The following is a 25,195-nucleotide window of genomic DNA, read 5'->3' as shown; positions in this document are numbered from 1 at the left end:
GCAAGTTTTTTGCAAGATTTTAAATAAATATGATTCGTTCTTTTGTTCCTAATGTTTCAGCAGCTGAAATATTGAATGTGGTGGATAACGTTCGTGCACTTTTCAGCAATTTTAAGTACGCGAACAGACCTATTGTGTCATCATTTCGCCACACGAAACATGTCCATATGAACGGCCCATAAGCCTATCGTATTGGTGAAATCGAACTGCGGTATCGATTATCGTTTTTCAAAAGGAATGCAATCGAGACAGAAGTCATATATCGATTAGTACTGAAATGGATATCGCCAAAGAATAAGATTGATGAACATTAATTATGATGGGAAAAGTACACATATTGCCGAAAGATTCTGAGCTAATTCATTAAATTCAATACATAAAGGACCCAAAAGTCCATAAAATTGGTAAGAACCGCAAATTTATTGAGGAAACACAGAAACGAGAATAGCATATGCCAATTTTCTAAATGTAAGTGAAGGCTTCGTGTACTAATTGTTTTCTTGTAAAGGGGAGGGGGTGGACTAAATAAGAAAGTATTTCCAATTGATGGAGATAAAGAAAATCTATTAAACTTTATCTTCGAACCAAAACATTAACATAAAACTTCAATACCACTCGAAGTAGTACTCTTTTTTTCTACAAATCTAATACAGCCACTTTATATTGTGAACTACTTTTAGCATATGGATTTTCCACTGTCCCGCTTAGATCTTACAACTTGTTCCATTTAATGTTGTATTAATTATAATATATATGTTTTCTATATATTTTGTGTATTTTAGTTTCGGTTGTTGTGTTAGGCAAGTTTTTTTTGGGACTGGAACTTTCCCTGCGAGGGCAATAATGGCGGTTAAAGTGCAATTTGAAATTGGCCATACCTCAAAGCTGAAGAGTAAAACGACGGCAGAGGGTTTTACCCATGACTGGGAGTTGTATGTGAAGGGCAGTCAGCAGGGTGATATTAGTGCATTTGTGGAAAAGGTAGTTTTTGTACTACACGATTCTTTTCCAAAACCCAAGCGAGGTAAGTTTTCTACAACACCAACAGTATTTGTTTACACTATTAACATGTGTACATATTTTTTCAGTGTGTAAGGAACCACCATATCTTATTCAAGAATCTGGATATGCGGGCTTCACAGTCTTTATAGAAATATACTTTCGCAACCGCGATGATCCCAAAAGAATATCTTATCAATATGATTTGTTTCTTGTAACATCTGGTCCGCCAAAGCATCATTTTGAAATCAAGACACATATTTTTGAAAATCCTTCAGATGAATTTCGCCAAAAGCTTTTAAGAGGTGGCGGTGTGCCCGTTTCAGGAGTTGTACCATCTAATTCCATACAAACTAATGCTACTTCAGCTGCGGCAAACTTGCCTGGAACAGCACACCCAGACATGCATAAGAGCATGTCTGCCGAGAAGAAACATAAAAACCGGCCTCCCGAAATGAATTCGTTTGCCGATCTTTTTGGCCCTCCAATAACTAAAACTTCTGCTAATAGTTCTACTGGTGGGTCTACCGCTGTGCCAGGTGCTGCAAGTTCTTATGTTGGAGGGGTGAATGCAAAACATTCTCCGGAAAATAAAGCAGTGCAGCCTGCAACAAATGCCGCTATTAGTTTACCAGCTTCTAAGGAAAAATCGTCGAGAGATAAAGAGAAATCTTCTTCAGAAAGATCAAAGGAACGTTACGAAAGAAAGGAGAAACATCACAAACAGTCGGCTGCAAGTCCACACAAAGATGGTAGAAGTGAATCCAAAAAATCGGAAAACAAACACGACAAAAGAGACAAAAATGAAGAAAAATCCAAAAAGGATAAAAATCGGGACAAAGATCGTGAACGTGAAAAAGAGAAGACATCGTCAGCAGCTAGCAGTGCAAGTGCTTCAAGCAATAATGCAAAGAAACCATCCAGTCCCAAGCCATCACGAGAGCTAAGTCCTCTTAAAGCTGCGCCCGCTATTGCAGTAACATCTGTAAATGCAGCGGGTGCTTCCAGCACCACTGCTCGACCCTCATCTTCACAAGGCGGTAAATTGGAAGAAGTTAAGGTGTCTTCAAAATCCTCGAAAGAGTCCAAATCAAAGGAATCTTCTTCGTCATCGAGTGGTAAAAAGTCTAAAAAAGAGAAAAAAGACAAAGAAAAGGACAAAGACAAAGAGAAGGAAAAAGAGCGGCGGCATGAAGAAAAAGAAAAGCAAAAACTTTTGGATGCTTCATCTAAACTTGCTGCACAAAAAGATGAACAAAAGCCGCCACTACCTCTCAATAATGTCAACTCGAATTCTAATGCTAATCCTCTGCCAGCGGCAGTTAGCGAAAACAAACATTCAAAAAATACCATAAACTCGTCCTCTCAACCAGATTTAGCAAAGAAACCAGAAAAAACGCCAAAGACAGAGGTTGCCAAAGTTCAGGAGAAGCTGGCAGGTAATTTATCTGCGCAAACAAACACAATGCCTTCTTCTTTGCCTTCCTCATCAGCTCCCCCTGCTCCATCAACTAACGACAAAAAGGTGTCTTCAAGCACCGTATCTTCATCTTCAGCTGCACCAGAGAAAGATAAACGCTCCCATAAACATAAAAAGAAGGAGAAAAATAAGGATAAGGATAAGGACCGTGAAAGAGACAAGGAACGAGATAAGGATAAAGAGAAAGAACGGGAAAAGGATAAAGATAAAGAAAAAGATAGCAAAAAAGAAAAGGAGGTCAAAGAAAAAATAGTGGAAGAGAAGGCTGTTGATAATTTTTCAGCACCAAACCCACTGCAGCTGCCTAACCTCCCATCAAGCATTACCGCATCCGGACCTGTTGTGAACAGTCCACGTGTTAGTAATACCGAAGATTCATCTGGTATTAATACCACGCCGTCATCAACAACTTCTTCGACCACTACAAGCAGTTCTTCATCGAAATCATCCAAAAATAAAGAAAAGAAATCCAAAGATAAATCGTCGAAAGAAGACAAATTGAAACATAAATCAAATGATGTTGAGCCATCATCAGAGACAAAAGTTAAACAGGCGAAGCTATCATCCTCCTCCTCAATTAATAGCAATACACCACAATCCTCCAATATACCGATAAACCCTTCAATTTCTCCCTTTCCGCCAACTACCACTACAGCGGCATCTTCCAGTACGGTTTCATCCAACAGTGGACATTTAGATCTTAGCGATAATGATAGTGTGTCTCCTACACCGCTGGATACGGCTGCAACAACATCAACCACAGCTCCTATTCTCAATCAGGCTAATAACAATGCATCTAAGGCACCACAAATCATCACTCATTCTGACAGCTCAAACAGTAGTTTTCCCGATCTGAGCATAACAAAATCGCAGAAATCAACATCACAAGATACTCCAAAGCCGATCAATCCTACACCGCCACCTATAAAAGAAGCTACTTCAAAAATAAGCAGTAGCAAATCATCTAAAGAGAAAAATTCGGAAAAATCCTCCAAAAATGAAGAAGAAAAAGAGAAAAAGCGTCGACGAAATTCTCAAGCAGCCAATACCTTTATAGAACCGCCACTAAAACAAATGAAAAAAGATACTAAATCGGTACGTGAGAAATCCAAATCACCGTCCTTACGTAATGCGGGTAGTAGGGCGAGTATCTCAGAGGCAACATCGACATTTTTACAACCTGGGGCTTCTCCTTCGAGCACAGCTGCCGCAGCTCCACTTCCTCCTCCCCCTTTGTCGGCACAGTCGGCTGCCCATTCTCCAGCGTTAAGTGCCACTGAGGCTGTTGGTAATGCTACCAGTGCAACGGCTAGTGCAAGCAATACCAATTCTACACCCACATCCACAACCAATTCGATGGCATCACATCCTTTGCCTTTAGATTATTTAAGCGAATTGCAGGAATTACATCACAAAATAATGACGCTGCAAGACAACGAAGATCTGCAGCATGTGGTTGAAATGATAGCAGCGACCGGTTGTTATGAAATCACAACAAAAACATTCGATTTTGATTTATGCAAGTTGGATCGTGTAACAGTTCAACGATTACAGGAATTTTTTGCATCATCGGTATCGTGACATAGAATTCATGTCTAAGGTGGAAAGGTAAGATTTAAAATATTTGCTCTATTTCGAAAATACTGTGAGAGAGGGACAATTGACTCCAAAGATTTGATAGATTGACTGAAAATTTATTCACAAATATTTTGATAGTATGAGTAATGTGTTAGTTTTTATTGTAAATATTTCCGAAAAAAAAACATACAAACGTATTGAGTTAGAGAAACCCAATTTTAATGGTAACGGTACGTTTTCGTTCGCTTTGATTTTCATCTCACTTGTCGTTTAGATAGAACGTAGAGAAACCGAAATCAACTGATTTTCGTTTTGTAGCAAACGAAGACTAGAATTTGGATATCGGAAATAGACTGTAAATAAATATCACAGCAGCGCCTCTAGTGTAGAATAGCGGATAAGCTTTGCCATAACCCCATTCCCTTTCTCTTATTAACAGCCGTTACTTTAAGTCAGGATAATAGAAGCAGTGTTGGAAAACAAAAAATCTCATTATAAACGCCTGCATTAAAGCTGGAAGTCAAAATTAACTTAAGGGCTTCTCCAATCTGTTACAATAACAACTTGAGTCGATTTGATTTTCACGATATCAAAATTAATAATTAATAATAATTCGCCTTTCCGAAAAGTTATGACAACTAATCGACGTTCCATATTCTCCTAGTGTCGTAAAAGGAAACATTCACTTGATATTCCTCCAACTTATACTATACAGTCCACTTCTCAGTTTGTAACACATCGAAATATCGATTTCCGACTATATAAAGTATATATATAATCTTGATCAGGCAGAAATTCGAAGACGACATAAGCATGTCCGTCTGTCTGTTTGTTGCAATCACGCTACAGCCTTCAATAATGGCGCTATCGTCCTGAAATTTGACACAGATTAGTTTTTTGTTTGCAGGAAGGTCAAGTTCGAAGTCCAAGTTTTGATATAGCCCCATATAAACCGACTTCCCGATTTGGAGTCTTGGGTTTATAAAAACCGCAGTTTTTATCCAATTTGCCTGCAATTGGAAACCTAGATGTATTCTAGGACCATAAAGAGGTGTGCCAAAAATGGTGAGTATCGGTCCATGTTTTGATATAGCCCCCATATAGACCGATCTCCCGATTTTATTTCTTGGGCTTCTAGAATCCGTAGTTTTAATCTAATTTACCTGAAATGTGAAATCTAGAGGTATTCTAGGACCATAAAAACGTGTGCCGAAAATGGTGAGTACCGGTCCATGTTTTGATATAGCCACCATATAGACCGATCTCCCGATTTTACTTCTTGGGCTTCTAGAATCCGTAATTTTTACCCAATTTACCTCAAATCGGAAATCTAGAGGTATTCTAGGACCATAAAGAGGTGTGCCGAAAATGGTGAGTATCGGTCCATGTTTTGATATAGCCCCCATATAGACCGATCTCCCGATTTTGCTTCTTGGGCTTCTAGAATCCGAAGTTTTTATCCAATTTGCCTGAAATTTGAAATCTAGAGGTATTCTAGGAAAATAAAGAGATATGCCGAAAATGGTGATTATCGGTCCTTGTTTTGTATATGATTTAGTTTTATCGGTCCATTTGGTAAGGCCTCCATATAGACCGATTTCACTTCTTGAGGGTATAGAAGGCGCACTGATCATGAAAATTGCTTGAAACTGAATGCAAAATTTCCCGAATTTAATAATTTAAATAATTTGGGTAAAAATCTACAGATTTAAAGATTTCAAATCAAGACATTATTGCATCATTTGCTTGCACACTTACAAGAGATGTTTATGATTCCTCTAAAACTCAAAAAAAAATGGTTCTAATAAATTCATAATCTTATCTAGTCTTCATAGATAAAATCTTTACATTTATCTGTGGAAAGCATACTGGTTGAACTGATCTGCTTGGGAAAATATCTGTCATCAAACCCCCCTGAAATTTTCAAAGGAAACTATTATATTTGATTCATGGTGGTGGGTATTTAAGACTCGGCCCGGCCGAACTTACTGCTATATATACTTGTTTATTGATTGGTTTTTGACTTTAGTATCAACAAATCATTCTTATTCTCAATTTAGGAAATGTCTATACAATCTACAATTCTTCACTTTAATTCCCTTTTCGTTGCTATTATCGTTTTACAAAAGTACAAGACTACTTTGATAGCATGGATCAATCCCAATATAAGGTTAGGTTAGGTTGCAGAGAATCCATTTTTGTGTTGAATTGATGTCCACTTATACCACTATAGGTCCATTGTAATTCGTCGATGTAATATTTCCAGCTTCTTCATTCCGATGTGGTCCCCTTTGAAGTAGTCTCAGAACTTCCACTTGTCCGTCTTCTGTAAAAAATCTCAGTATTGGCTAAATAGTTTTTCATTGACGGTGATCTTATAAAACTAGAGCGCTTATAGATTCTGTTTTTATTCTTGAGGAGATTTATGTGGAATTAAAAAAATATGCTGTATTTGGAGCCACGGGATTGTTAACAATTAACGTGAGAATTATTTTTATATTGAGAATTACTTTAATATTGTTTATTCTTTCTTATCTATATATTACAGAACATCTCTTGTTTTCTCCTTTAATTGACGTTCACATACATTTTTGTCAACAGAAGGGCATTTTGTTATGGAACAATGATCTAAGTAAAAAGAAGCTATAGCGAACGTACACAGAAATATTTAATATTATACCCCCACATAGTAACAACAATACGTATTGCACAAAATTTGTGTTAAATATTATGGAAAAAACACAATAGAAAAAACAACAACAAAATCATATATTATTAATAATTTATTAATGTTTTAATGTAACGGAAAAAAATTAAGAATAATAGACAGAGTACATAAATGTATTTACATGTTACAGCAAAACAACACAAAAAACCAAAAAATTGAACAATTCTTAAAGAACCCCTATTAGATATAAAATAATCTATATAAATATAAAAACGAGAATTTAAATTAAGATTGAAAAAAAAAAAATAATATTTCGAATTTCATTGCCACAGTAAAATTTCGTTAAGAAAATAAAATGATGAGTTATTGCGAATATCAGTGACACAGTAAAATTTCGTTAAAAAAAATAAAAATTATGAGTTAATAGAAGCCCTGATTATCTATAGAACTGCAATTATATACCTTATACATCTCCAAGAACAAATTTTAATAGAATACTCTAAAACGTAATAGAATATGCCAATATTACTCCCCCATCATATCCCCCCCGCCCCCTCAATCAATTGTGCAACTACAATTTTGAAACTCTTTGTTTTAATTTTGGTGTAACCCTAACATAATTCTTCAAAAACAATAATGCCTTTATTGACTCTAAATAAGACTTGTATATTTTTTAATTTTTGTATTTAAATATATACTAGCAAGTATATTTATATACTTTTAAAATGGAAATAATTTACAATTTTATTATAACGAATGAAAATGTTTTTATAAATTGTGTTTGTGTGTCTCTTCCTTCCTTCTATCCATCTATCTGCAAGCCTCTGCTACCCTTTACTTGCACGCAATTATACTTAAGATATTGAAGACTTTTGACTTTAAGCAATTTATTATTAATCTATTTGTCTAAGGTAAAATATATATACATGCATAATACATATTTAGTTGTTAAATATATACATATATGAAAATATTTAGTTGTAATTTAATATTTTCCACTCTTCACTATATTTTCTTTGTTTATTATTCAGTCTTAATGTAGACTCTGTTTGTTTTGGATATTGCAAATGCTCACGCAATAAATTGGATTTTATTTCACTTTGGAAAAAATGGAATATGGAAAGTGTTTTATTTATTTTTATGGCATAGGGTAGACACCAAGTTCACAAGTGATTAGAGATTCTACTGCAACAGAAATTCGAGTTTTTCAACATTTGGAATAACCGACTTTTTTTTCATAGGAAGCTAGAAAATGCCACATTTTGGGAAAATCGTTTTTTGACGTCCACGACTCTTCGACTTTATGATGTTAAATGTGAACTGAAGATATAAAAAGACCGCCACGTTGCTACATCAAATAGGTATTCAAAATTGTATTTTACAGCTCTTAAAGATTCTAGTTCCGGATAGGGGGATAAAAATAGAAAAATAGGGTTTTCATCTAAGACGTCGAAGTCGACTAAAATTCGACTAATCAACTTAAGATATTTTTATTTATTAATATATAAATTTACTTAAATGGACATCTGATGTTACCCAACATTGACCTTTAAGGAATGGGGGAATATGATGCTAATATTTCTCTGGTCAATTAACATCACAAGAAACCCCTAAGTCTAGTAATCCTTTACCAAATCTACTTAATAAACAGTAGCAAATTATCTAAAGAAAAAAAAACGGAAAATCCTCTAAAATGAAGAAGAGGAAAAGCGTCGACGAAATTCTCAAGCAGCCAATGCCTTTATACAGCCTCTAAAACAAATGAAAAATATACTAAATTGGCGAAGGCTCATATTGAACGAAATCGACGCTGTAGTGCCAATCAAATAGCTATGGCTCGTCTTACAGAAGCGGCTAATTTATAGAGGAATAAAATTATGAAAAATGTGCTTTACGAATAAAATTTTTTATAGAAATAAAAGTTTGGGAAAATTTGCTATAGAAATAACGTTTTGAGAAAATTTGCAATAGAAATAAAATTTTGAAAAAAATTTCTATAGAAATAAATTGAAAATTTTTATTTCGAAATAAAATTTTGAGAACATTTTCTATAGAAAGAAACTTTTGACAACATTTGCTATTTTTATATTTTTTTATTTTTTTTTATATTTTTATTTACGACAATACAATAAGCCAGAAAGGCCAATAATAGCGCATTGCCTCTATAACTAATTAATTATATAAAATCTAAAGTAAATTTATCATTTAATTAAATAACAATATTAATGAATTTTTAGAAAAAGTGTAGAATATATAAGTGCAAACCAAATAAGCAAAAATAAAGCAAATAATAAAAATAAAAATATGGCTAAAGGTTCAAATAATATCCACCAATACTTATTCCAGAAAATAAGGATAACTACCATTGGCAATGACAGACATTTTTATTAATTAATTTATTATATAAATCATTCATTCAAAAACCTCTGTAACAGGAATTGCTTAAATTGGTAAACAGTAAAGTTGAAGCACCTCAGTGTTAACGGGAGAGAATTCCAAATTCTAGCAACGGACACTATGTACGATCTCTCGAATGTAGAACAGGAAATCTGAGGTATGTTAATCTGTGGGTTCCTAACAGAATGGGAGAAAATAAATTTCGAGAGTAAATCTGCGGGTGACGATCTCTGAATAGCCTTATAGAAAAAAATCAGTTTACGCAATGAAACATATTGTTCAAAATTACATCCAAGGAATTCTCTAACATAGTCACTGACATGATCAAACCTACGAAGACCGTATACAAAACGCACTATTCTATTGACGATAAGCCTGATCCTGTCTCTATTATAGTGTTGAGTGCATGATACCAATTCAAGGCAGTAGTTCACCTGAGTCATTAGGAACGCAAAACCCATCATATGTCTCACCGGAAGAGGCAAATTCAGACCACAACAGTACAATTTCCTAAGTCCCAATGTGACCCTGGAGGAAACATAATCAATATGGTGACTAAAGTTCAAACAATCATCAATCATCACCCCTAGGCACTTAGTACTGTCAACGAATTCAATATTAGTACCACACATATGAATCCTCGGATATGAAAACAAACGATGACCGGTACGGAACATAACCGCCTTAGTCTTGTCCGGATTGGGAACAAAGCCATTGTCCGTCAACCACTCAGAAAGAGACCGCAAATTATCATTAATCCCTGACTCAAGAACAAGTGAAATTCCCCTAAAGCCAGTAAAGATCAGCTGAACGTCATCTGCATAAAGGGTGATTCTTTTGAGGTTAGGATTTTCATGCATTAGTATTTGACAGATCACGTGGGATTTCAGACATGGTGTCAAAGAGAAAGATGCTCAGTATGCTTTGACATTTCATCATGAATAGACTTACTAACGAGCAACGCTTGCAAATCATTGAATTTTATTACCAAAATCAGTGGCAGAAAATCCGCTTTTTTATCGACAAATTTTGTTCAGCGATGAGGCTCATTTCTGGTTGAATGGCTACGTAAATAAGCAAAATTGCCGCATTTGGAGTGAAGAGCAACCAGAAGCCGTTCAAGAACTGTCCATGCATCCCGAAAAATGCACTGTTTGGTGTGGTTTGTACGCTGGTGGAATCATTGGACCGTATTTTTTCAAAGATGCTGTTGGACGCAACGTTACGGTGAATGGCGATCGCTATCGTTCGATGCTAACAAACTTTTTGTTGCCAAAAATGGAAGAACTGAACTTGGTTGACATGTGGTTTCAACAAGATGGCGCTACATGCCACACAGCTCGCGATTCTATGGCCATTTTGAGGGAAAACTTCGGAGAACAATTCATCTCAAGAAATGGACCGGTAAGTTGGCCACCAAGATCATGCGATTTGACGCCTTTAGACTATTTTTTGTGGGGCTACGTCAAGTCTAAAGTCTACAGAAATAAGCCAGCAACTATTCCAGCTTTGGAAGACAACATTTCCGAAGAAATTCGGGCTATTCCGGCCGAAATGCTCGAAAAAGTTGCCCAAAATTGGACTTTCCGAATGGACCACCTAAGACGCAGCCGCGGTCAACATTTAAATGAAATTATCTTCAAAAAGTAAATGTCATGGACCAATCTAACGTTTCAAATAAAGAACCGATGAGATTTTGCAAATTTTATGCGTTTTTTTAAAAAAAAAAGTTATCAAGCTCTTAACAAATCACCCTTTATAAGTAGGGTCTGACCACGTTCAAATCTAGGCAATCCACACAGTCATCAACAAACATTATGAAAAACAGTGGTCCCAACACAGAGCCCTGGGGCACACCACAAGACAGATCTGCCACATATGAATCACGGTCACCCATACGCACAAACTGAGACCTTTTCACTAAGTATGACCAAACCATCTTACATGCAGATGACGTAAAACCATATTTCGTATGCAGCTTCCTTACTAACATTGAGTGATTCAGACGGTCAAAAGCCTTTGACAAATCCAAGGACACCATAACACAATCATCGCCAGCATTCAGCCTCTCCCTGACATACTCCGTCATAGTTAACAGCATTGCAGCTGTATTGTAACCCTTTCTGTAGGCATATTGATGCTCACCGAGAACTCCACTTGAAAAAACACGTTCAACTATTTGAGTTTTGAGTATATATTCCATTACCTTGGAGAGAGATGGGAGGATACTTATTGGGCGGAGGTTGTCACATACAAATGACTTGCCCCTTTTAGGCACCGGAACAATCCGCGATAGTTTCCAATCATCAGGATAGGTAGAAGTCATTATAATGGAGTTACAAAGGTGCAGAATGTGACCTGAGATGTAGGGAAAAACTATCTTTATAAATTTCAATGGAATCCCATCTGTTCCAATCGCATCAGATTTCACGCTAGCCAAAGCCATATATAAATCAGACATTTCAATACAGTCAAATGAAAAAGTGCCACCCGAGTCATCCATATAAGTCATATCAAAATCAATACCAATACTTCCAGCTCCACCATTTACAACAAACGCCCTGTTAATCTCATCAACATCCACTTCACCTAAGCAACCATTCCTGTCCTCCGAACATCTACTATTAAAGATTTTCCAAATCTCTTTCTGATTTGTCCTATTAATAAGATCTCGATGATGACGCATCCTATACTTCCTAATTAAAGACTTAGCCTTGTTTCTCTTCCTACAGAAATATGCCCTATTCTCCAAAGAAGGTTCATTGCGAAATGCACGATAGGCAGCGTCACGCTCACGTCTAGCAATTACTACCTCTCTTTTCTTCATCCACGGGTCACCTTTTGCGCTAACTCGAAAACTAACAGTAGGAACATGTTCAAAAAGGACTTTCAATAAGGAATTCAAAACGTGAAGCTTCTCATTAACATCATTGGTGAAGTAAAAATACGTAAAATCAAAATCATCTATGTAAGACTTTAAACCCTCAATACTGATAGCATCATAATTCCTGTACTCAATGCATGTAAATGTCCGTGAAAAAGAATACGCAAATGATGCAAAAATCAGGGCATGGTGAGATAGAGATGGAACAGAAGTCTGGCCAGTGAATAACAATTTGTTAACATCACTTATAAGAAAAAAATCCAACAAGGATGTAGAATTTTCTATGAAAATTTCTCAAAACTTTATTTCAAAATGTAGTTTTGAGAAAATTTTCTATAGAAATAAAATTTTGAGAAAATTTTCTATAGAAATAAAATGTAGACAAAATTTTCTATAGAAATAAAATTTTGACAAAATTTTCTATAGACATAAAATTTTTACAAAATTTTCTACGGAAATAAAATTTTGACAAAATTTTCTGTAGAAATAAAATTTTGATAAAATTTTCTGTAGAAATAAAATTTTGACAAAATTTTATATAGAAATAAAATTTAGACAAAAGTTTATATAGAAATAAAAAATATTTTGACATAATTTTCTATAGAAATAAAATTTGGACAAAATTTTCTATAGAAAGAAATGTTTATACTAACCACAGAGATTTGTTCAAAAACTTCCAAAAAAAAGAAATAAAATTTTGACAAAATTTTCTATAGAAATATAATTTTGACAAAATTTTCTATAGAAAAACAAAAATTCGACAACATTTTCTATAGAAAATTTTTTTTTTTTTTACAAAAGTTTCTATAGAAATAAAATTTTGCAAAAGTTTTTATAGCAATAAAATTTTGAAAAAGTTTTTATAGAAATAAAATTTTGTCAACATTTTCTATAGAAATAAAATTTTGTCAACATTTTCTATAGAAATAAAATTTTGTCAACATTTTCTATAGAAATAAAATTTTGTCAAAATTTTCTATAGAAATAAATAAATTTTGACAAAATTTTCTATAAAAAAAAATCATACTAACCACAGAGATTTGATCAAAAACTTCAAAAGAAGATTTTTAATTTGGTAGATTTTTGGTAATTTTTTTTTTCAAATTTCGGAAGATTATTTTTTGAAACGAGTGGCAACCGTGCAGCTATATCTAAATCTGAACCGATTTCAATGATATTTAGCATGCAAAGTAAGAATGTTAATTCTATAGAAATAAAATTTTGAGAACATATTCTATAGGAATAAAATTTTGACAAAATTTTCTGTAAAAAAAAATGTTGACAAAATTTTCTATAGAAATAAAATTTATACCAAAGTTTACGTAGAAATAAAATTTTGACAAAATTTTCTATAGAAATAAAATTTTGAGAAAATATTCTATAAGAATAAAATTTTGACAAAATTTTCTATAGAAATAAAATTTATACCAAAGTTTACGTAGAAATAAAATTTTGACAAAATTTTCTATAGAAAATTTTGAAAAATTTTTCTATAGAAATAAAATTTTGACAAAATTTTCTATAGAAATAAAATTTTGACAAAATTTTCTATAGAAATAAAATTTTGACAAAATTTCCTATAGAAATAAAATTTTGACAAAATTTTCTATAGAAATAAAATTTTGACAAAATGTTGTATACAAATAAAATTTTGAGAAATTTTTCTATAGAAATACAATTTTGACAAAATTTTCTATAGAAATAAAATTTTGACAACATTGTCTATAGAAATAAAATTTTGACAAAATTTTGTATAGAAATAAAAATTTGACAAAATTTTCTATAGAAATAAAATTTTGACAAAATTTTCTATAGAAATAAAATTTTGACAAAATTTTCTATAGAAATAAAATTTTGACAAAATTTTCTATAGAAATAAAATTTTGACAAAATGTTGTATACAAATAAAATTTTGAGAAATTTTTCTATAGAAATACAATTTTGACAAAATTTTCTATAGAAATAAAATTTTGACAAAATTTTCTATAGAAATAATATTTTGGGAAAATATTCTATAGAAATAAAATTTTGAGAAAATTTTCTATAGAAATAAAATTTTGACAAAATCTTCTATAGAAATAAAATTTTGACAAAATTGTCTATAGAAATAAAATTTTGACAAAATTTTGTATAGAAATAAAATTTTGAGAAAATTTTCTATAGAAATAAAATTTTGACAAAATTTTCTATAGAAATAAAATTTTGACAAAATTTTCTATAGAAATAAAATTTTGACAAAATTTTCTATAGAAATAAAATTTTCTATAGAAATAAAATTTTGACTAAATTTTCTATAGAAATAAAATTTTGACAAAATTTTCTATAGAAATAAAATTTTGACAAAATTTTCTATAGAAATAAAATTTTGACAAAATTTTCTATAGAAATAAAATTTTGACAAAATGTTCAATAGAAATAAAATTTTGCTAAAATTTTCTATAGAAGTAAAATTTTGACAGAATTTGCTATAGAAATAAAATTTTGACAAAATTTGCTATAGAAATAAAATTTTGACAAAATTTTCTATAGAAATAAAATTTTGACAAAATTTTCTATAGAAATAAAATTTTGACTGATTTTTCTATAGGAATAAAATTTTGACAAAATTTTCTGTAGAAATAAAATTTTGAAAAAAATGACTATGGCAATACAATTTTGACAACATTTTCTATAGAAATAAAATTTTGACAAAATTTTCGATAGAAATAAAATTTTGACAAAATTTTCTATAGAAAAAAAAAATTGACAAAATTTTCTATAGCAATAAAATTTTGACAGAATTTGCTATAGAAATAAAAATTGACAAAATTTTCTATAGAAATAGAGTTTTGACAAAATTTACTATAGAAAAAACATTTTTACAATATTTTCTATAGAAATAAAATTTTGACAAAATTTTCTAGAGAAATAAAATTTTGACAAAACTTTCTATAGAAATAAAATTTTGACAAAATTTTCTGTTGAAATAAAATTTTGACTGATTTTTCTATAGAAATAAAATTTTGACAGAATTTTCTATAAAAATCGTGGAGCTATATCTAAATATGAACCGATTTCAATCATATTTAGCATGCAAAGTAAAAATGTTAATTCTACTCTCTGTGTAAAGTTTCGCGTAAAACGGAGTAAAAATTTGGCCTCAGTGTATGAGTGTAAATGGGGCGAAATACTTTATATTTACTTCATATTTTTCATATCGTTTCACAATTTATTTTAACATTGGTTCACAACTTTTTTTGCTTACTGTATATGGGAGCAATGTCTAAAAACGATTGCAATCAAATGTGGCACAATTTATGACACTATTTATTGTACACCTATAAAGCATATCAGGGTAAAAGAATAGCTTCTGGATGTAAGTACGCAAAAGCAAAAGATATATATGGGAGCTATATATAAATCTGAATCGATTTCATCCAAAAAGTTGATTGGACCTAGACTTTGATTACAAAAATGTGTTCACAGACAGACGGACATTGCTAGATCGACACATACGACTTTAACGAATGGGCACAAAGTTCAAAGATTGGACACGAAACATTTAAAGAAGAAAAATTTTAAAGCAATGATTATCAACTTTTTTTAATGTCAGATTCAATATCTAAGTTAATGTAGATAATTTTTTAAATTAAAAATATTTTTCTTTATTTTGAGGAGATTCGTGTCCTAAATTTAAAGAAAAACATTTTTAGAGAAATGATTATGAAATTTCTTTTAATTAAAATTTTTTTATTTTAAATAATTTTTTCATTAATATTGTGTAAATTGCGTTTCCTAAAATTCAGGTTGCATAATCTGTCATATTAGGTCAATATTTTTTTCAGTGTACTTATGGCGTTTGACTTACCAAATAAAATAAAATATTTTACTTTTTTAGCAAGCAGTGGCAATTTTTCCTTTTTCGGCTGAGTTTCAGCGTTTTGCTATTTTAGCATATCTTAGCGAATTTCCCAGGATTTATAACAAAAAAAAAAAAAAGAGTTCCAAAAACACTTGTTAATTTCCATTGAAACAACTGATTTTTATTTTTTATTTTAATTTATTCCACTTATTTTCCTTAAATTATATATATTTCTTTTGGTTTTGTTTAATAAAACAATATATTTTTTTTAATTTCTTTGCTTTTAATTTAATGTCAATGTTATGTATGTATATATTTCTCTGCTGTATCTATTCACCGAGATTCCAAACATCATTTTTTTACTGATTTTTTTTCTATACTTTTAAATCAAATGAGATTTACAATATCATCAGGGTGGTATATACATATAAATGTATATATAATTTTTACTTGTTTTTTGTTTTTATATTTTATGTTATTAGAACATATTAACTACATATAATTAGATAATATATATACTCGCATATATATATATTTTTTTGTATATTTTTTCGCATAAGTTTTTAATTTTGGGATTTTTAATAATTATTTTTTAATATTTATTTTTAATTTAAAATAAAATTTAAATATTTATCTGGTTGAATTATATTATTCGGTTTAGCTTTAAAATTAGTTTAAGGTACTAAATATTGAAAAATAAATACTTTATGTTTTTGTTCAGTTTAGTTGGTTTTCATGTTACTTTTCAATTTATTATTGAGTTTAGCAAAAAAAGTAAATTGTTTATTATATTCTTTTTTTTAACTAATATATATATATGTATAATTTTTTTCAGTAATAATTCGTTGGTTTATTTTGAAAGACAAAGATTTATTGTATGTATTATTAGAAGTTCAGTCTAAATTAGAAAGAATTGAGCCAAAATCTTTTGAAGTTAAGTTTGAGGGGGGAAGGGAAAAAGTTTCTTTTTTATATTTATTCGTTTCTGTTTGTTTGTTTTTCTCTTTGAATTTTATTCTTTATATTTTCCCCATAATGCTCAAAAACCTTGTTAATATGGCTTGTTTTATTTGTGTATATAAGAAATGCATTAATACCACCTTTCAGTTTAAAAATTAAACGAGTAAAATTAGATATTTTTATACATGTATATATATAAACATAAAAATAATTGAATTAATAATATTAAACTTAATAATTTGTACGTTGAACTTATTTTCTTCTAAATATCTTTGGAATATATTTGTGCGTAATATTCGGTTTTGTTTTTATCATATTAGAAATGCATGAAGTCAATTCTACTTCGTAGATACTAAAATTGACTACCAATTACAAGGGAAGAATTGAACGTACCCCTTTTTTCAGCACATGTATTATGAAGCTTTATAGATATTGAAAGATTTTTTCGTATGGGATGACAATTTTATCGAACTGAAATATTTAAAAGTATCCCAGCATTCCTAACGGTGGGAATTAAAGATTTTTGTAAAAGCTTGAAATTGACCTTATTTTTTTCGGATTTTTGGGAAGAGAAAAATACACTTGAAAATACTTGAATACAAGACGTCCTCAAGTTTGAGGTATTTTGTACTTTGTTTTTTTTTTGGTACATATTTGGACTCCAAAAGTATCAAAGAACGATATGCTAATTTTTTAATGCTTTATTACTCCAAGGTCATCAATTTCGTAAGTCCGAAATTACCAAAACGTCACACAGAAAAAAATTATCACCTAAATATTTTCAATAAAAAAATTTGTTTTTTGATACAATTACATTTTTAATCAAATTAATGAATTCACTTAGTTAAGAAAATTATTGAAATTTCATTAAATAAAATATTAATAGACTCAACTAATATTTTAATTAAATAAAACAATATACCAGAAGAATCAGAATTTTTTTCTGTGTGCAACACAGAAAAAAAATTCACGAAAAATTTTCCAATTTAAGTCTTAATCGAGTTTTAAAAAATATGCAATTAAAATTTAATTGATTAGTATCAATTAATTGTTTAATTGGATCAATTAATGTTTTAATTGACTTTCAATTAATTGATACTATCATTTCTGTGTTTGAAGACATTTCAATTGAAAAATTAATTGAATCAATTAATTCCGTGATTGAATCAGAAAAAAATTTTCTTGTGTGCAAGTAACCTTTTCTATTGGGACAACTTTACAGAGTAAGGAAAGAACTACAAAAAAATTATCCAATATGGATCCCATCAAAATCTTTCATTACCAAATCTTTCATTACAAAATTGGTAAGTAATTACTATTAAATGGAAATCTTGATTACTTTCACGAGGACATGTCCTATGAGGAAATTACTTCTCTGCATCATTACCAAGAGCTAAATTGTGAGCGTTGATGAGATATGAGAAAAAGATGTTGTGTGCGAGAAATAAACAACAAATATACTGGCTACACAGGAAAAAAATTCACGAACATTTTTCCAATTTAAGTCTTCAGTTTTAAAAGAAATTCGATGAGAAATTTAATTGAATCAACAAATTTTTTAATTGAACAAAAATTAATAGTATCAATTAATTTTTTAATGGATATTATCATTTCTATGATTGAAGACATTTCAAATAAAACTTAATTGGTTCAATTAATTTCGAGATTAAAGACAAAAAATATTTTTATTATGTGTATGTGGCAGTACACCTGAAAATTTGATGTGAAGTAACCGTAACCATCCGGTGATGGTAAGTCATTATTCTTAGACACGCGGTAGTGCTGAGGGTATGGCACAACTTCTCTGGGCAAGCAGTTTTTCATCTCAACTACACTGAAAAAAGCATGCGCGTTTCCAAAGATTTTGTCTTCACTTTAACAATTTTGGTATTGATTCCGAGCCAAAGAAGCGGAGAATACAAGTAAGGATACTTTTAAGACACAATTCTCTTTTAAATTTGGGTTTTGAAGCAAATTTTGATTTTTCGATTTTTTAGATTTTTTTCTTCATATGCTTTCAAAGTGTTTTAGGTTAGATTAGGTTAGGTGGCAGCCCGATGTATCAGGCTCACTTAGACTATTCAGTCCATTGTGATACCACATTGGTGAACTTCTCTCTTATCACTGAGTGCTGCCCGATTCCATGTTAAGCTCAATGAGAAGGGACCTCCTTTTTATAGCCGAGTCCGAACGGCGTTCCACATTGCAGTGAAACCACTTAGAGAAGCTTTGAAACCCTCAGAAATGTCACCAGCGTTACTGAGGCGGCATAATCGACCGCTGAAAAACTTTTTGGTGTTCGGTCGAAGCAGGAATCGAACCCACGACCTTGTGTGTGCAAGGCGGGCATGCTAACCATTGCACCACGGTGGCTCCAAAAGTCCTTTAAAAATGAGGTAACGACAACTTTATTTTCCAAATTCAGGCTCGACTTCCAGTAGAAATTATGCTATGTTTCAAGTAAAAAACATCTTTAAAATAACATGTCCTATTTTTAACGATTTTTTGCTTTGTAGTCAAGTTGAAAAAAGACAACAAATTTAAAGACAATTTCATTAATATTAAAGAATTTTTCTGAATTATTAAAGTCAAGTTGACCTTACCCTAAAAAATTTTTCTTTCATGTTATGATACCCGTTTTTAAGTAAAATCACTTAATTACAAGGACAATACGACTTCATTGAAGTTTATCGGCTTTTGGACAAGGAAAAAAACTTTATATTAGAGAAATGCGTCTTCTATGCTAAGCAAAATTTGCATTCGTATTTTAAGTACATGAAATCTTTGGTCTCACGACAATATTTTTTTCAGTGTACTTATCCAGGTTTTGACGGGGATGCACAGAAGATTACATTCGTTCTTATTGCAATTCGATTTTTGACCAATTATGAACGGTCATATTGACAAAAAGTGAATGCATCCTGAAATTTTAATTATAATTTTTGGTATTTGTATCACTAAACTTTCAACTCAAATTTCACTCAAAAAACAATTTTTGGTCGATGATATGGTAACACTTCGTGTTCCTTTTTTTTGTTTGGTAAAATGTATATTGATTTTTACGTTTTCCAAGGATAATTTCATTTGTTAGACATTCCAACTTTATGGAAGTACTTGTATACAAATTCAATTTTTCAAATTATTTTAAATTTATAAAAAAAAAAAAACAAGACAATACTTCTTTATATTAACATAAAATTTTTAGTATTCTTTCCGGTATTCTTTAACTGTTTTGCTTTGTGTGAGTTTTTATTTATTTTTTATTTAATTCCATAAATATTCCTAATTAATCCTATTCAGAACATATTTTTTGCTTTTGTATCTTTAAAGCCAAACAGCCATCCTACATCATACTTTGTGGGAAGAGTGGGAGAGGAGAGAGAGTGAGGTGGGGGTAAAGATTTTAAATGCTTTGTTTTAGTGTTTTTTTTTTATTTATTTGTATTTCTGGTGGTTGTGGTAGTGACTGATTGATTGTTGATTACAATTGCTATTAAATTCAATATTGTTTTGAAAAACTATTTAATTTATATATATTGTTTTTGTTTTATGTTTTTCCCCCATTTACTGTTTACAAATTACAATTACTAATACACTATTACAAGGTCCTTTTCTGTTTTGAATTCAATCAAATTTTCTTTTTTTAGTTTGTATTTTTAATAAATACCCTCCCTTAATGTTTACTTACTTACTTTTTAGTTTCTCATGATTTCTTATCTGTAGTAATCTGTAGCATTTCATTATCTCAATTATATTTTGTTTTGTAGTATGTGTATTTCATTAAATTCTATGGGAGATTGCTTTTGGTTATCTTTCCTTTTTGATAATTTCGATTAGAATGTATATGGTATATCTCTGTAGGTGTATGTCTGTCCAAACGTCATGATATCTGTAATGATTTGAATAGAACCCGACCAGACCAAGTACTAGAATTGGTGTCGGGCGAGGACCGAACGAATGTTTGAAATTTTCTGATATGCTAAAGTAGGTTTTGGAAATAAAAATAGCTTTACAATTATACGATGGATGTTTATATTTCAGAAGCAATTTTCGTTTTAGTTTAGTATATTCCCGTATTCTCGGGCACTGTAGGAATTTCAACCATATCGGACTCGTACTTTTGTTATTACTAAGCATGAGCTACCAATGCAAACTCACTCGCCGTTGTTGTTACAGAGTATGTTTATGAGGGTAATCTAAACTCAATTTTCCCAGATATAGTGGACTGGGACGAGAACAGAATACATTTCAGAGATTTTAACATCTATACGGATGTGTCTAAAATGGCCGAGAGCACAGACAGTGGTATTTAGTTGCTTCAATTTAAATGCGATATCAGCAATAAAGGTCCAGGACAATACTAACATAAGGTAGAAGGTAGTCAGCCGGTGTCGTAGAAAGCACACGGTTCTCACTGAACAGCAATAACTCTGTGCAGAGTACCTGTACATTATGGCATAATAGGAAGGTTAGGTTAGGCTAGGTTAGATGGTAGTCTGATGTATCAGGCTCACATAGACTATTCAGTCCATTGTGATACCACATTGGTGAACTTCTCTCTTATCACTGAGTGCTGCCCGATTACATGTTAAGGTCAATGCCAAGGTACCTCTATTTTATAGCCGAGTCCGAGCGGCGTTCCACATTGCAGTGAAACCCTCAGAAATGTCACCAGCATTACTGAGGTGGGATAATCCACCGCTGAAAAACTTTTTGGTGTTCGGTCGAAGCAGGAATCGAGTCCACGACCTTGTGTATGTAAGGCGGGCATGCCACGATGGCATAATAGGAAACGAAGAGACAGGTGCACTGGCTAAGCAATGCGCAAGCGGCACCACGGACGTTTTTGCTCCGTTTTCTTTGTATAAATATTTACAGAATCAATGGCAAATATGATAGAAGGGATTCTCCTGCGGGCTATGGGCAAACAAAAACTGATATGGGACGAATAATAGTAGAAACTTGGGAATACTACTTACGATGCAAAGAAAGGGCTAAGAACTTGAGAATAATACTTACGGTGCAAAGAGAGGACAAATTCCGTCAGGAACATAGGCTGTGTACATATAATCTCCATCGGTCTTTGTCTGATGCGATGTAGCGTAGTTGGGCATGTTGTAGATATCGCACGCGTCTCATAAACGTTTACTTCGCTTTATCCTTTTGCTATTTGATGGGCTTTCGCTTAGTAAAAGTGTTGGTCGTTGAAAATTGTTCGTCCCCAGGTTGTCTTTGGTCTGCCTCTCTTCCTTGATCCTTGAGAATTCCATTCGAGGGTCTCGCGACATATTTCATCATATTCCAGTTGTATTTTCTCCTTTTAATTTGTGTATTTATATTGTCTAGATCGGCTATTTTGAGAAGTTCCTCATTGGAGATATTACGTGGCCACCAAATTTTTAGAATACTACGAAGACATCTGTTGCTAAAAGCCTGTAGTTTTGCTTGATGCTGGTGGATACAAGCAGGGTCTTGGATCCATTCAATAGCACAGTTTTGACGCATGCAGTATATATGTTTACTTTGTTTTTCGGTGTAAGATAATTTGATTTCCATATATTTCGGAGCTCGTGGTAAACAGTTCTTGCTTTCTGTATCCGAGAATTTACATCGTCATCAGTGCCGCCGTCTGCTGTAATCACGCTGCCTACACTCTTAGAAAAATATGTTTTTCATATGTTCCGATATAAACAAAATGTGTTTCGGGCACAATTTTTAAGCACAATTTATTTAAGTGCAAACATGTAATGTTCCTAAACTAACACTAAATGTTTGGGACATCTATGTTAATATGTTAGAATATATTATGTTTGGGGCATGAATGTTTCATAAAAATCATATGTGTGAATGCCAACATATATGAATTTACAAATTTCGACTAAACATACATATGTTGTGATATTTTACTCAAAGCGACAGAGAGAGAGTATAGAGAAAGAAATAGAGATGGAAACCGGGAGAGTTGACGAAAGATATCAACATAACACACCGAAAGAATCAAAAGAGAACAATTTCTGTGAAACCGCTTGCATGTTGTTTCGGAAAACTGTTTTATGATAAGGCCAAAAATTTGATATGTTTAAGTCTAAATATTATTTAATTTGAATAAAGAGAATGGACATTCCGAACCAAGAGAATAGACATTTGAAAAACAAACAGCATACGTTTTCGCCTTGAGAGCAGCATTTTATGTATGTGTGGACATGTGTTTTGTTTATCATTTTGGCATTATGGGCACAATTTTTTTCTTGGTTCGTTAAAAGAAATCAGTGGTCTTCATAAAAATAACAAAAAGGGCACTATACTCTTTTTAGAGTTGGGACAGTAAAATGAAATAAGGAGGAAATAGTGAAAAATTACGCAGTAAAATGTATAAAAACAAAGTTTAGTTCCTCTTTATTAATAAGTAGTCCACGAGGAGTTGACGGACACCTTCAAATATAAAAGCGGGCATTAAGTTCGAGTTTTGCAGCTAAAACAATTTAAAAAGTTTATTTTCTTTAAAATGAATTATTAAAGAAAAATAAAAGGCATTTTAGAGCGATGGTATTAAATGCTAGTAAAAAACTGTTCACGCCTAAATAAATTTATGTTTATATTATAAAATTATTTATGTATGTTTATACTCGACTCCACGTTCTTCTTTTGTTAGAGTTTTTGAATTCCTTCCAAATTTTAAAGTTTTGTACCAAAAACAGTTTTTTGTTACAAAATTGTTATTTTTGCAATAAAAAAATAATATTTTATGCAAAAATCAGCCAATTTCGTTTATATCAAGCACTGTTACTGACTATAAATCTTTAATAACCCACATTTCGAAGTTTCATAATAAAAATTTAATATAGTATAAATATAAATGTGTAAATTAAAAAAAAAAAAAAAAAAGTTGTTCGGTCGGACCAGGGATTGAACCCACGACCCTTTGCATGCAAGGCAGACATGCTAACCACTGCTCCACGTGGCAAACAAATGTATGTTTCTGTTAAATAATGTTATGTTTGCATGGGCTCGTGGGCGCTGCAAACTATGCTATATAAATGTAACTTATAACGATAATTATCTGCTGGTGACCATAACAGCTACGTAGCCCAGTGGATAGTGTGTTGGTTTACAAACAGTATGGTCCTCGGTTCGATTCTCCGTGCAGGCGAAAGGTAAAATTTAAAAAATTTATAAAAGTGAATAATTTCTTCAACATTATTTGTATTACAGAAAAAGGTGCCAAGAACTAAAAATTTCGTGGAAGTGAAAATTACGATAATGTTAGGGAATGAGCACAATCGTCCTTGGGAAAAATTCTTCCAAGCATATAATATTTTTGGGCTCAAAATGCTTCCAAACATATCATATGTTCACATAAAACAAACATATTAATGTTTCGGCAGTATCCAATAATATATGTGCTTCCTGCAAAATATGTTTGGAACATATGTTAAAGAAGCGATTTTTTTTGAGGGTGTAGGTAGCAGAAGCTGTCGACGTTCCTAATGAATTCATCATTAAGTAGGAATGATGATATAACTTGAGAATGGCAATGGAGCAACTATCGTCTAATTGGGCACTAAATCCGTCTTGTGCGGATTGATGTCATCGTCAATAACCTAACCTAACCAAGTGTTCTTTATATATTGTGCACATTTTATCAAAATCATTTGCATACAATTTAATAATACAATTTAATAATACAATCTAAAATTTGAACAAAATTTTCTTCTGATTGGGGCATATGTTTAGAGCTTTTTTTTACTTTTTATTCTACAGGATACTGCAATTTTACCAACAAAATAGGTTCAGTTTGTGCATTGCAGAAAAGCTGTTCACATTTTTCGATTCGAAAAAAGTGTTCTCACGTATGAGTCCGCACACCAAACTTTTTGAGAGGAGTGAAGAATGTGTGTTGTGTGGTCTACAGTGCTTTGATACCAAGAACAGGCATGATTATGTCTACAGCAAATATTTCAATGTTCTACCAATTAAATAACAAAGTTAGTATACCCCCACACCATAGTTAGGTTAGGTTAGGTGGCAGCCTTAGCTCACTTAGACTATTCAGTCCATTGTGATGAACTTATCTCTTATATAGCCCCATTACATGGTCGATTTGTATAAAATTCGTAGGCGAAGTGAATGATGTGCCTTTTCAACATAAGGTTTTAGCAAATTTTTATGCTCTGTCCATTAACAAATTTCTTTGATAAAGGCCGCTACTATGTTCAGTTTTACATGATTACTATTTCAAATAATTAATTGTAAAGCATATTGCTTTTCTTTTGCATCTATATTTTGTGACTGTTTAATAGGAATACGTTGGTTTTCATATACATTATTAATTATTTTACAAAATATAACCGCCAAAGTAATGATTTTCAACACGACCTTAACAGACAA

The 25,195-nt window shown here is 31.8% G+C and overlaps 3 protein-coding genes across 4 annotated transcripts; 1 reads left to right on the top strand and 2 right to left on the bottom strand.

The window, feature by feature from the left end:
• The first annotated feature begins 270 nt into the window (after positions 1-270).
• ear (ENL/AF9-related super elongation complex transcription factor) lies at positions 271-7,840 on the top strand. Of its 2 annotated transcripts, none has more exons than XM_075289972.1 (4): positions 271-404; positions 783-1,024; positions 1,089-4,087; positions 6,606-7,840. In XM_075289972.1, the coding sequence occupies exons 2-3, from the start codon at positions 844-846 to the stop codon at positions 4,058-4,060; spliced, it is 3,153 nt and encodes a 1,050-aa protein (XP_075146087.1). In that variant the 5' UTR covers positions 271-404; positions 783-843; the 3' UTR covers positions 4,061-4,087; positions 6,606-7,840. The 2 variants fall into 2 exon arrangements, with proteins under 2 accessions (XP_075146087.1, XP_075146086.1); XM_075289971.1 differs by having other exon boundaries at positions 276-468.
• On the bottom strand, positions 4,075-21,921 carry LOC142223891 (uncharacterized). Its single transcript, XM_075293727.1, has 5 exons — positions 21,827-21,921; positions 10,937-12,250; positions 9,305-9,956; positions 4,321-4,385; positions 4,075-4,165 (listed from the first exon to the last, which is right to left on the bottom strand). Exons 1-5 carry the CDS (start codon positions 21,919-21,921, stop codon positions 4,075-4,077), a joined length of 2,217 nt encoding a protein of 738 aa, XP_075149842.1.
• LOC142220700 (uncharacterized) lies at positions 5,994-23,718 on the bottom strand. The gene is made up of 2 exons (XM_075289973.1): positions 20,500-23,718; positions 5,994-6,383 (listed from the first exon to the last, which is right to left on the bottom strand). Exon 1 carries the CDS (start codon positions 22,361-22,363, stop codon positions 21,974-21,976), a length of 390 nt encoding a protein of 129 aa, XP_075146088.1. The 5' UTR covers positions 22,364-23,718; the 3' UTR covers positions 5,994-6,383; positions 20,500-21,973.
• Positions 23,719-25,195: the final 1,477 nt, after the last annotated feature.

This window comes from Haematobia irritans, chromosome 1 (assembly GCF_050003625.1).
Source record: "Haematobia irritans isolate KBUSLIRL chromosome 1, ASM5000362v1, whole genome shotgun sequence".
NCBI classification, from domain to species: domain Eukaryota; kingdom Metazoa; phylum Arthropoda; class Insecta; order Diptera; family Muscidae; genus Haematobia; species Haematobia irritans.
Note: the sequence above shows the minus strand (reverse complement) of the source record. Positions and strands in the feature narration are given on the sequence as shown.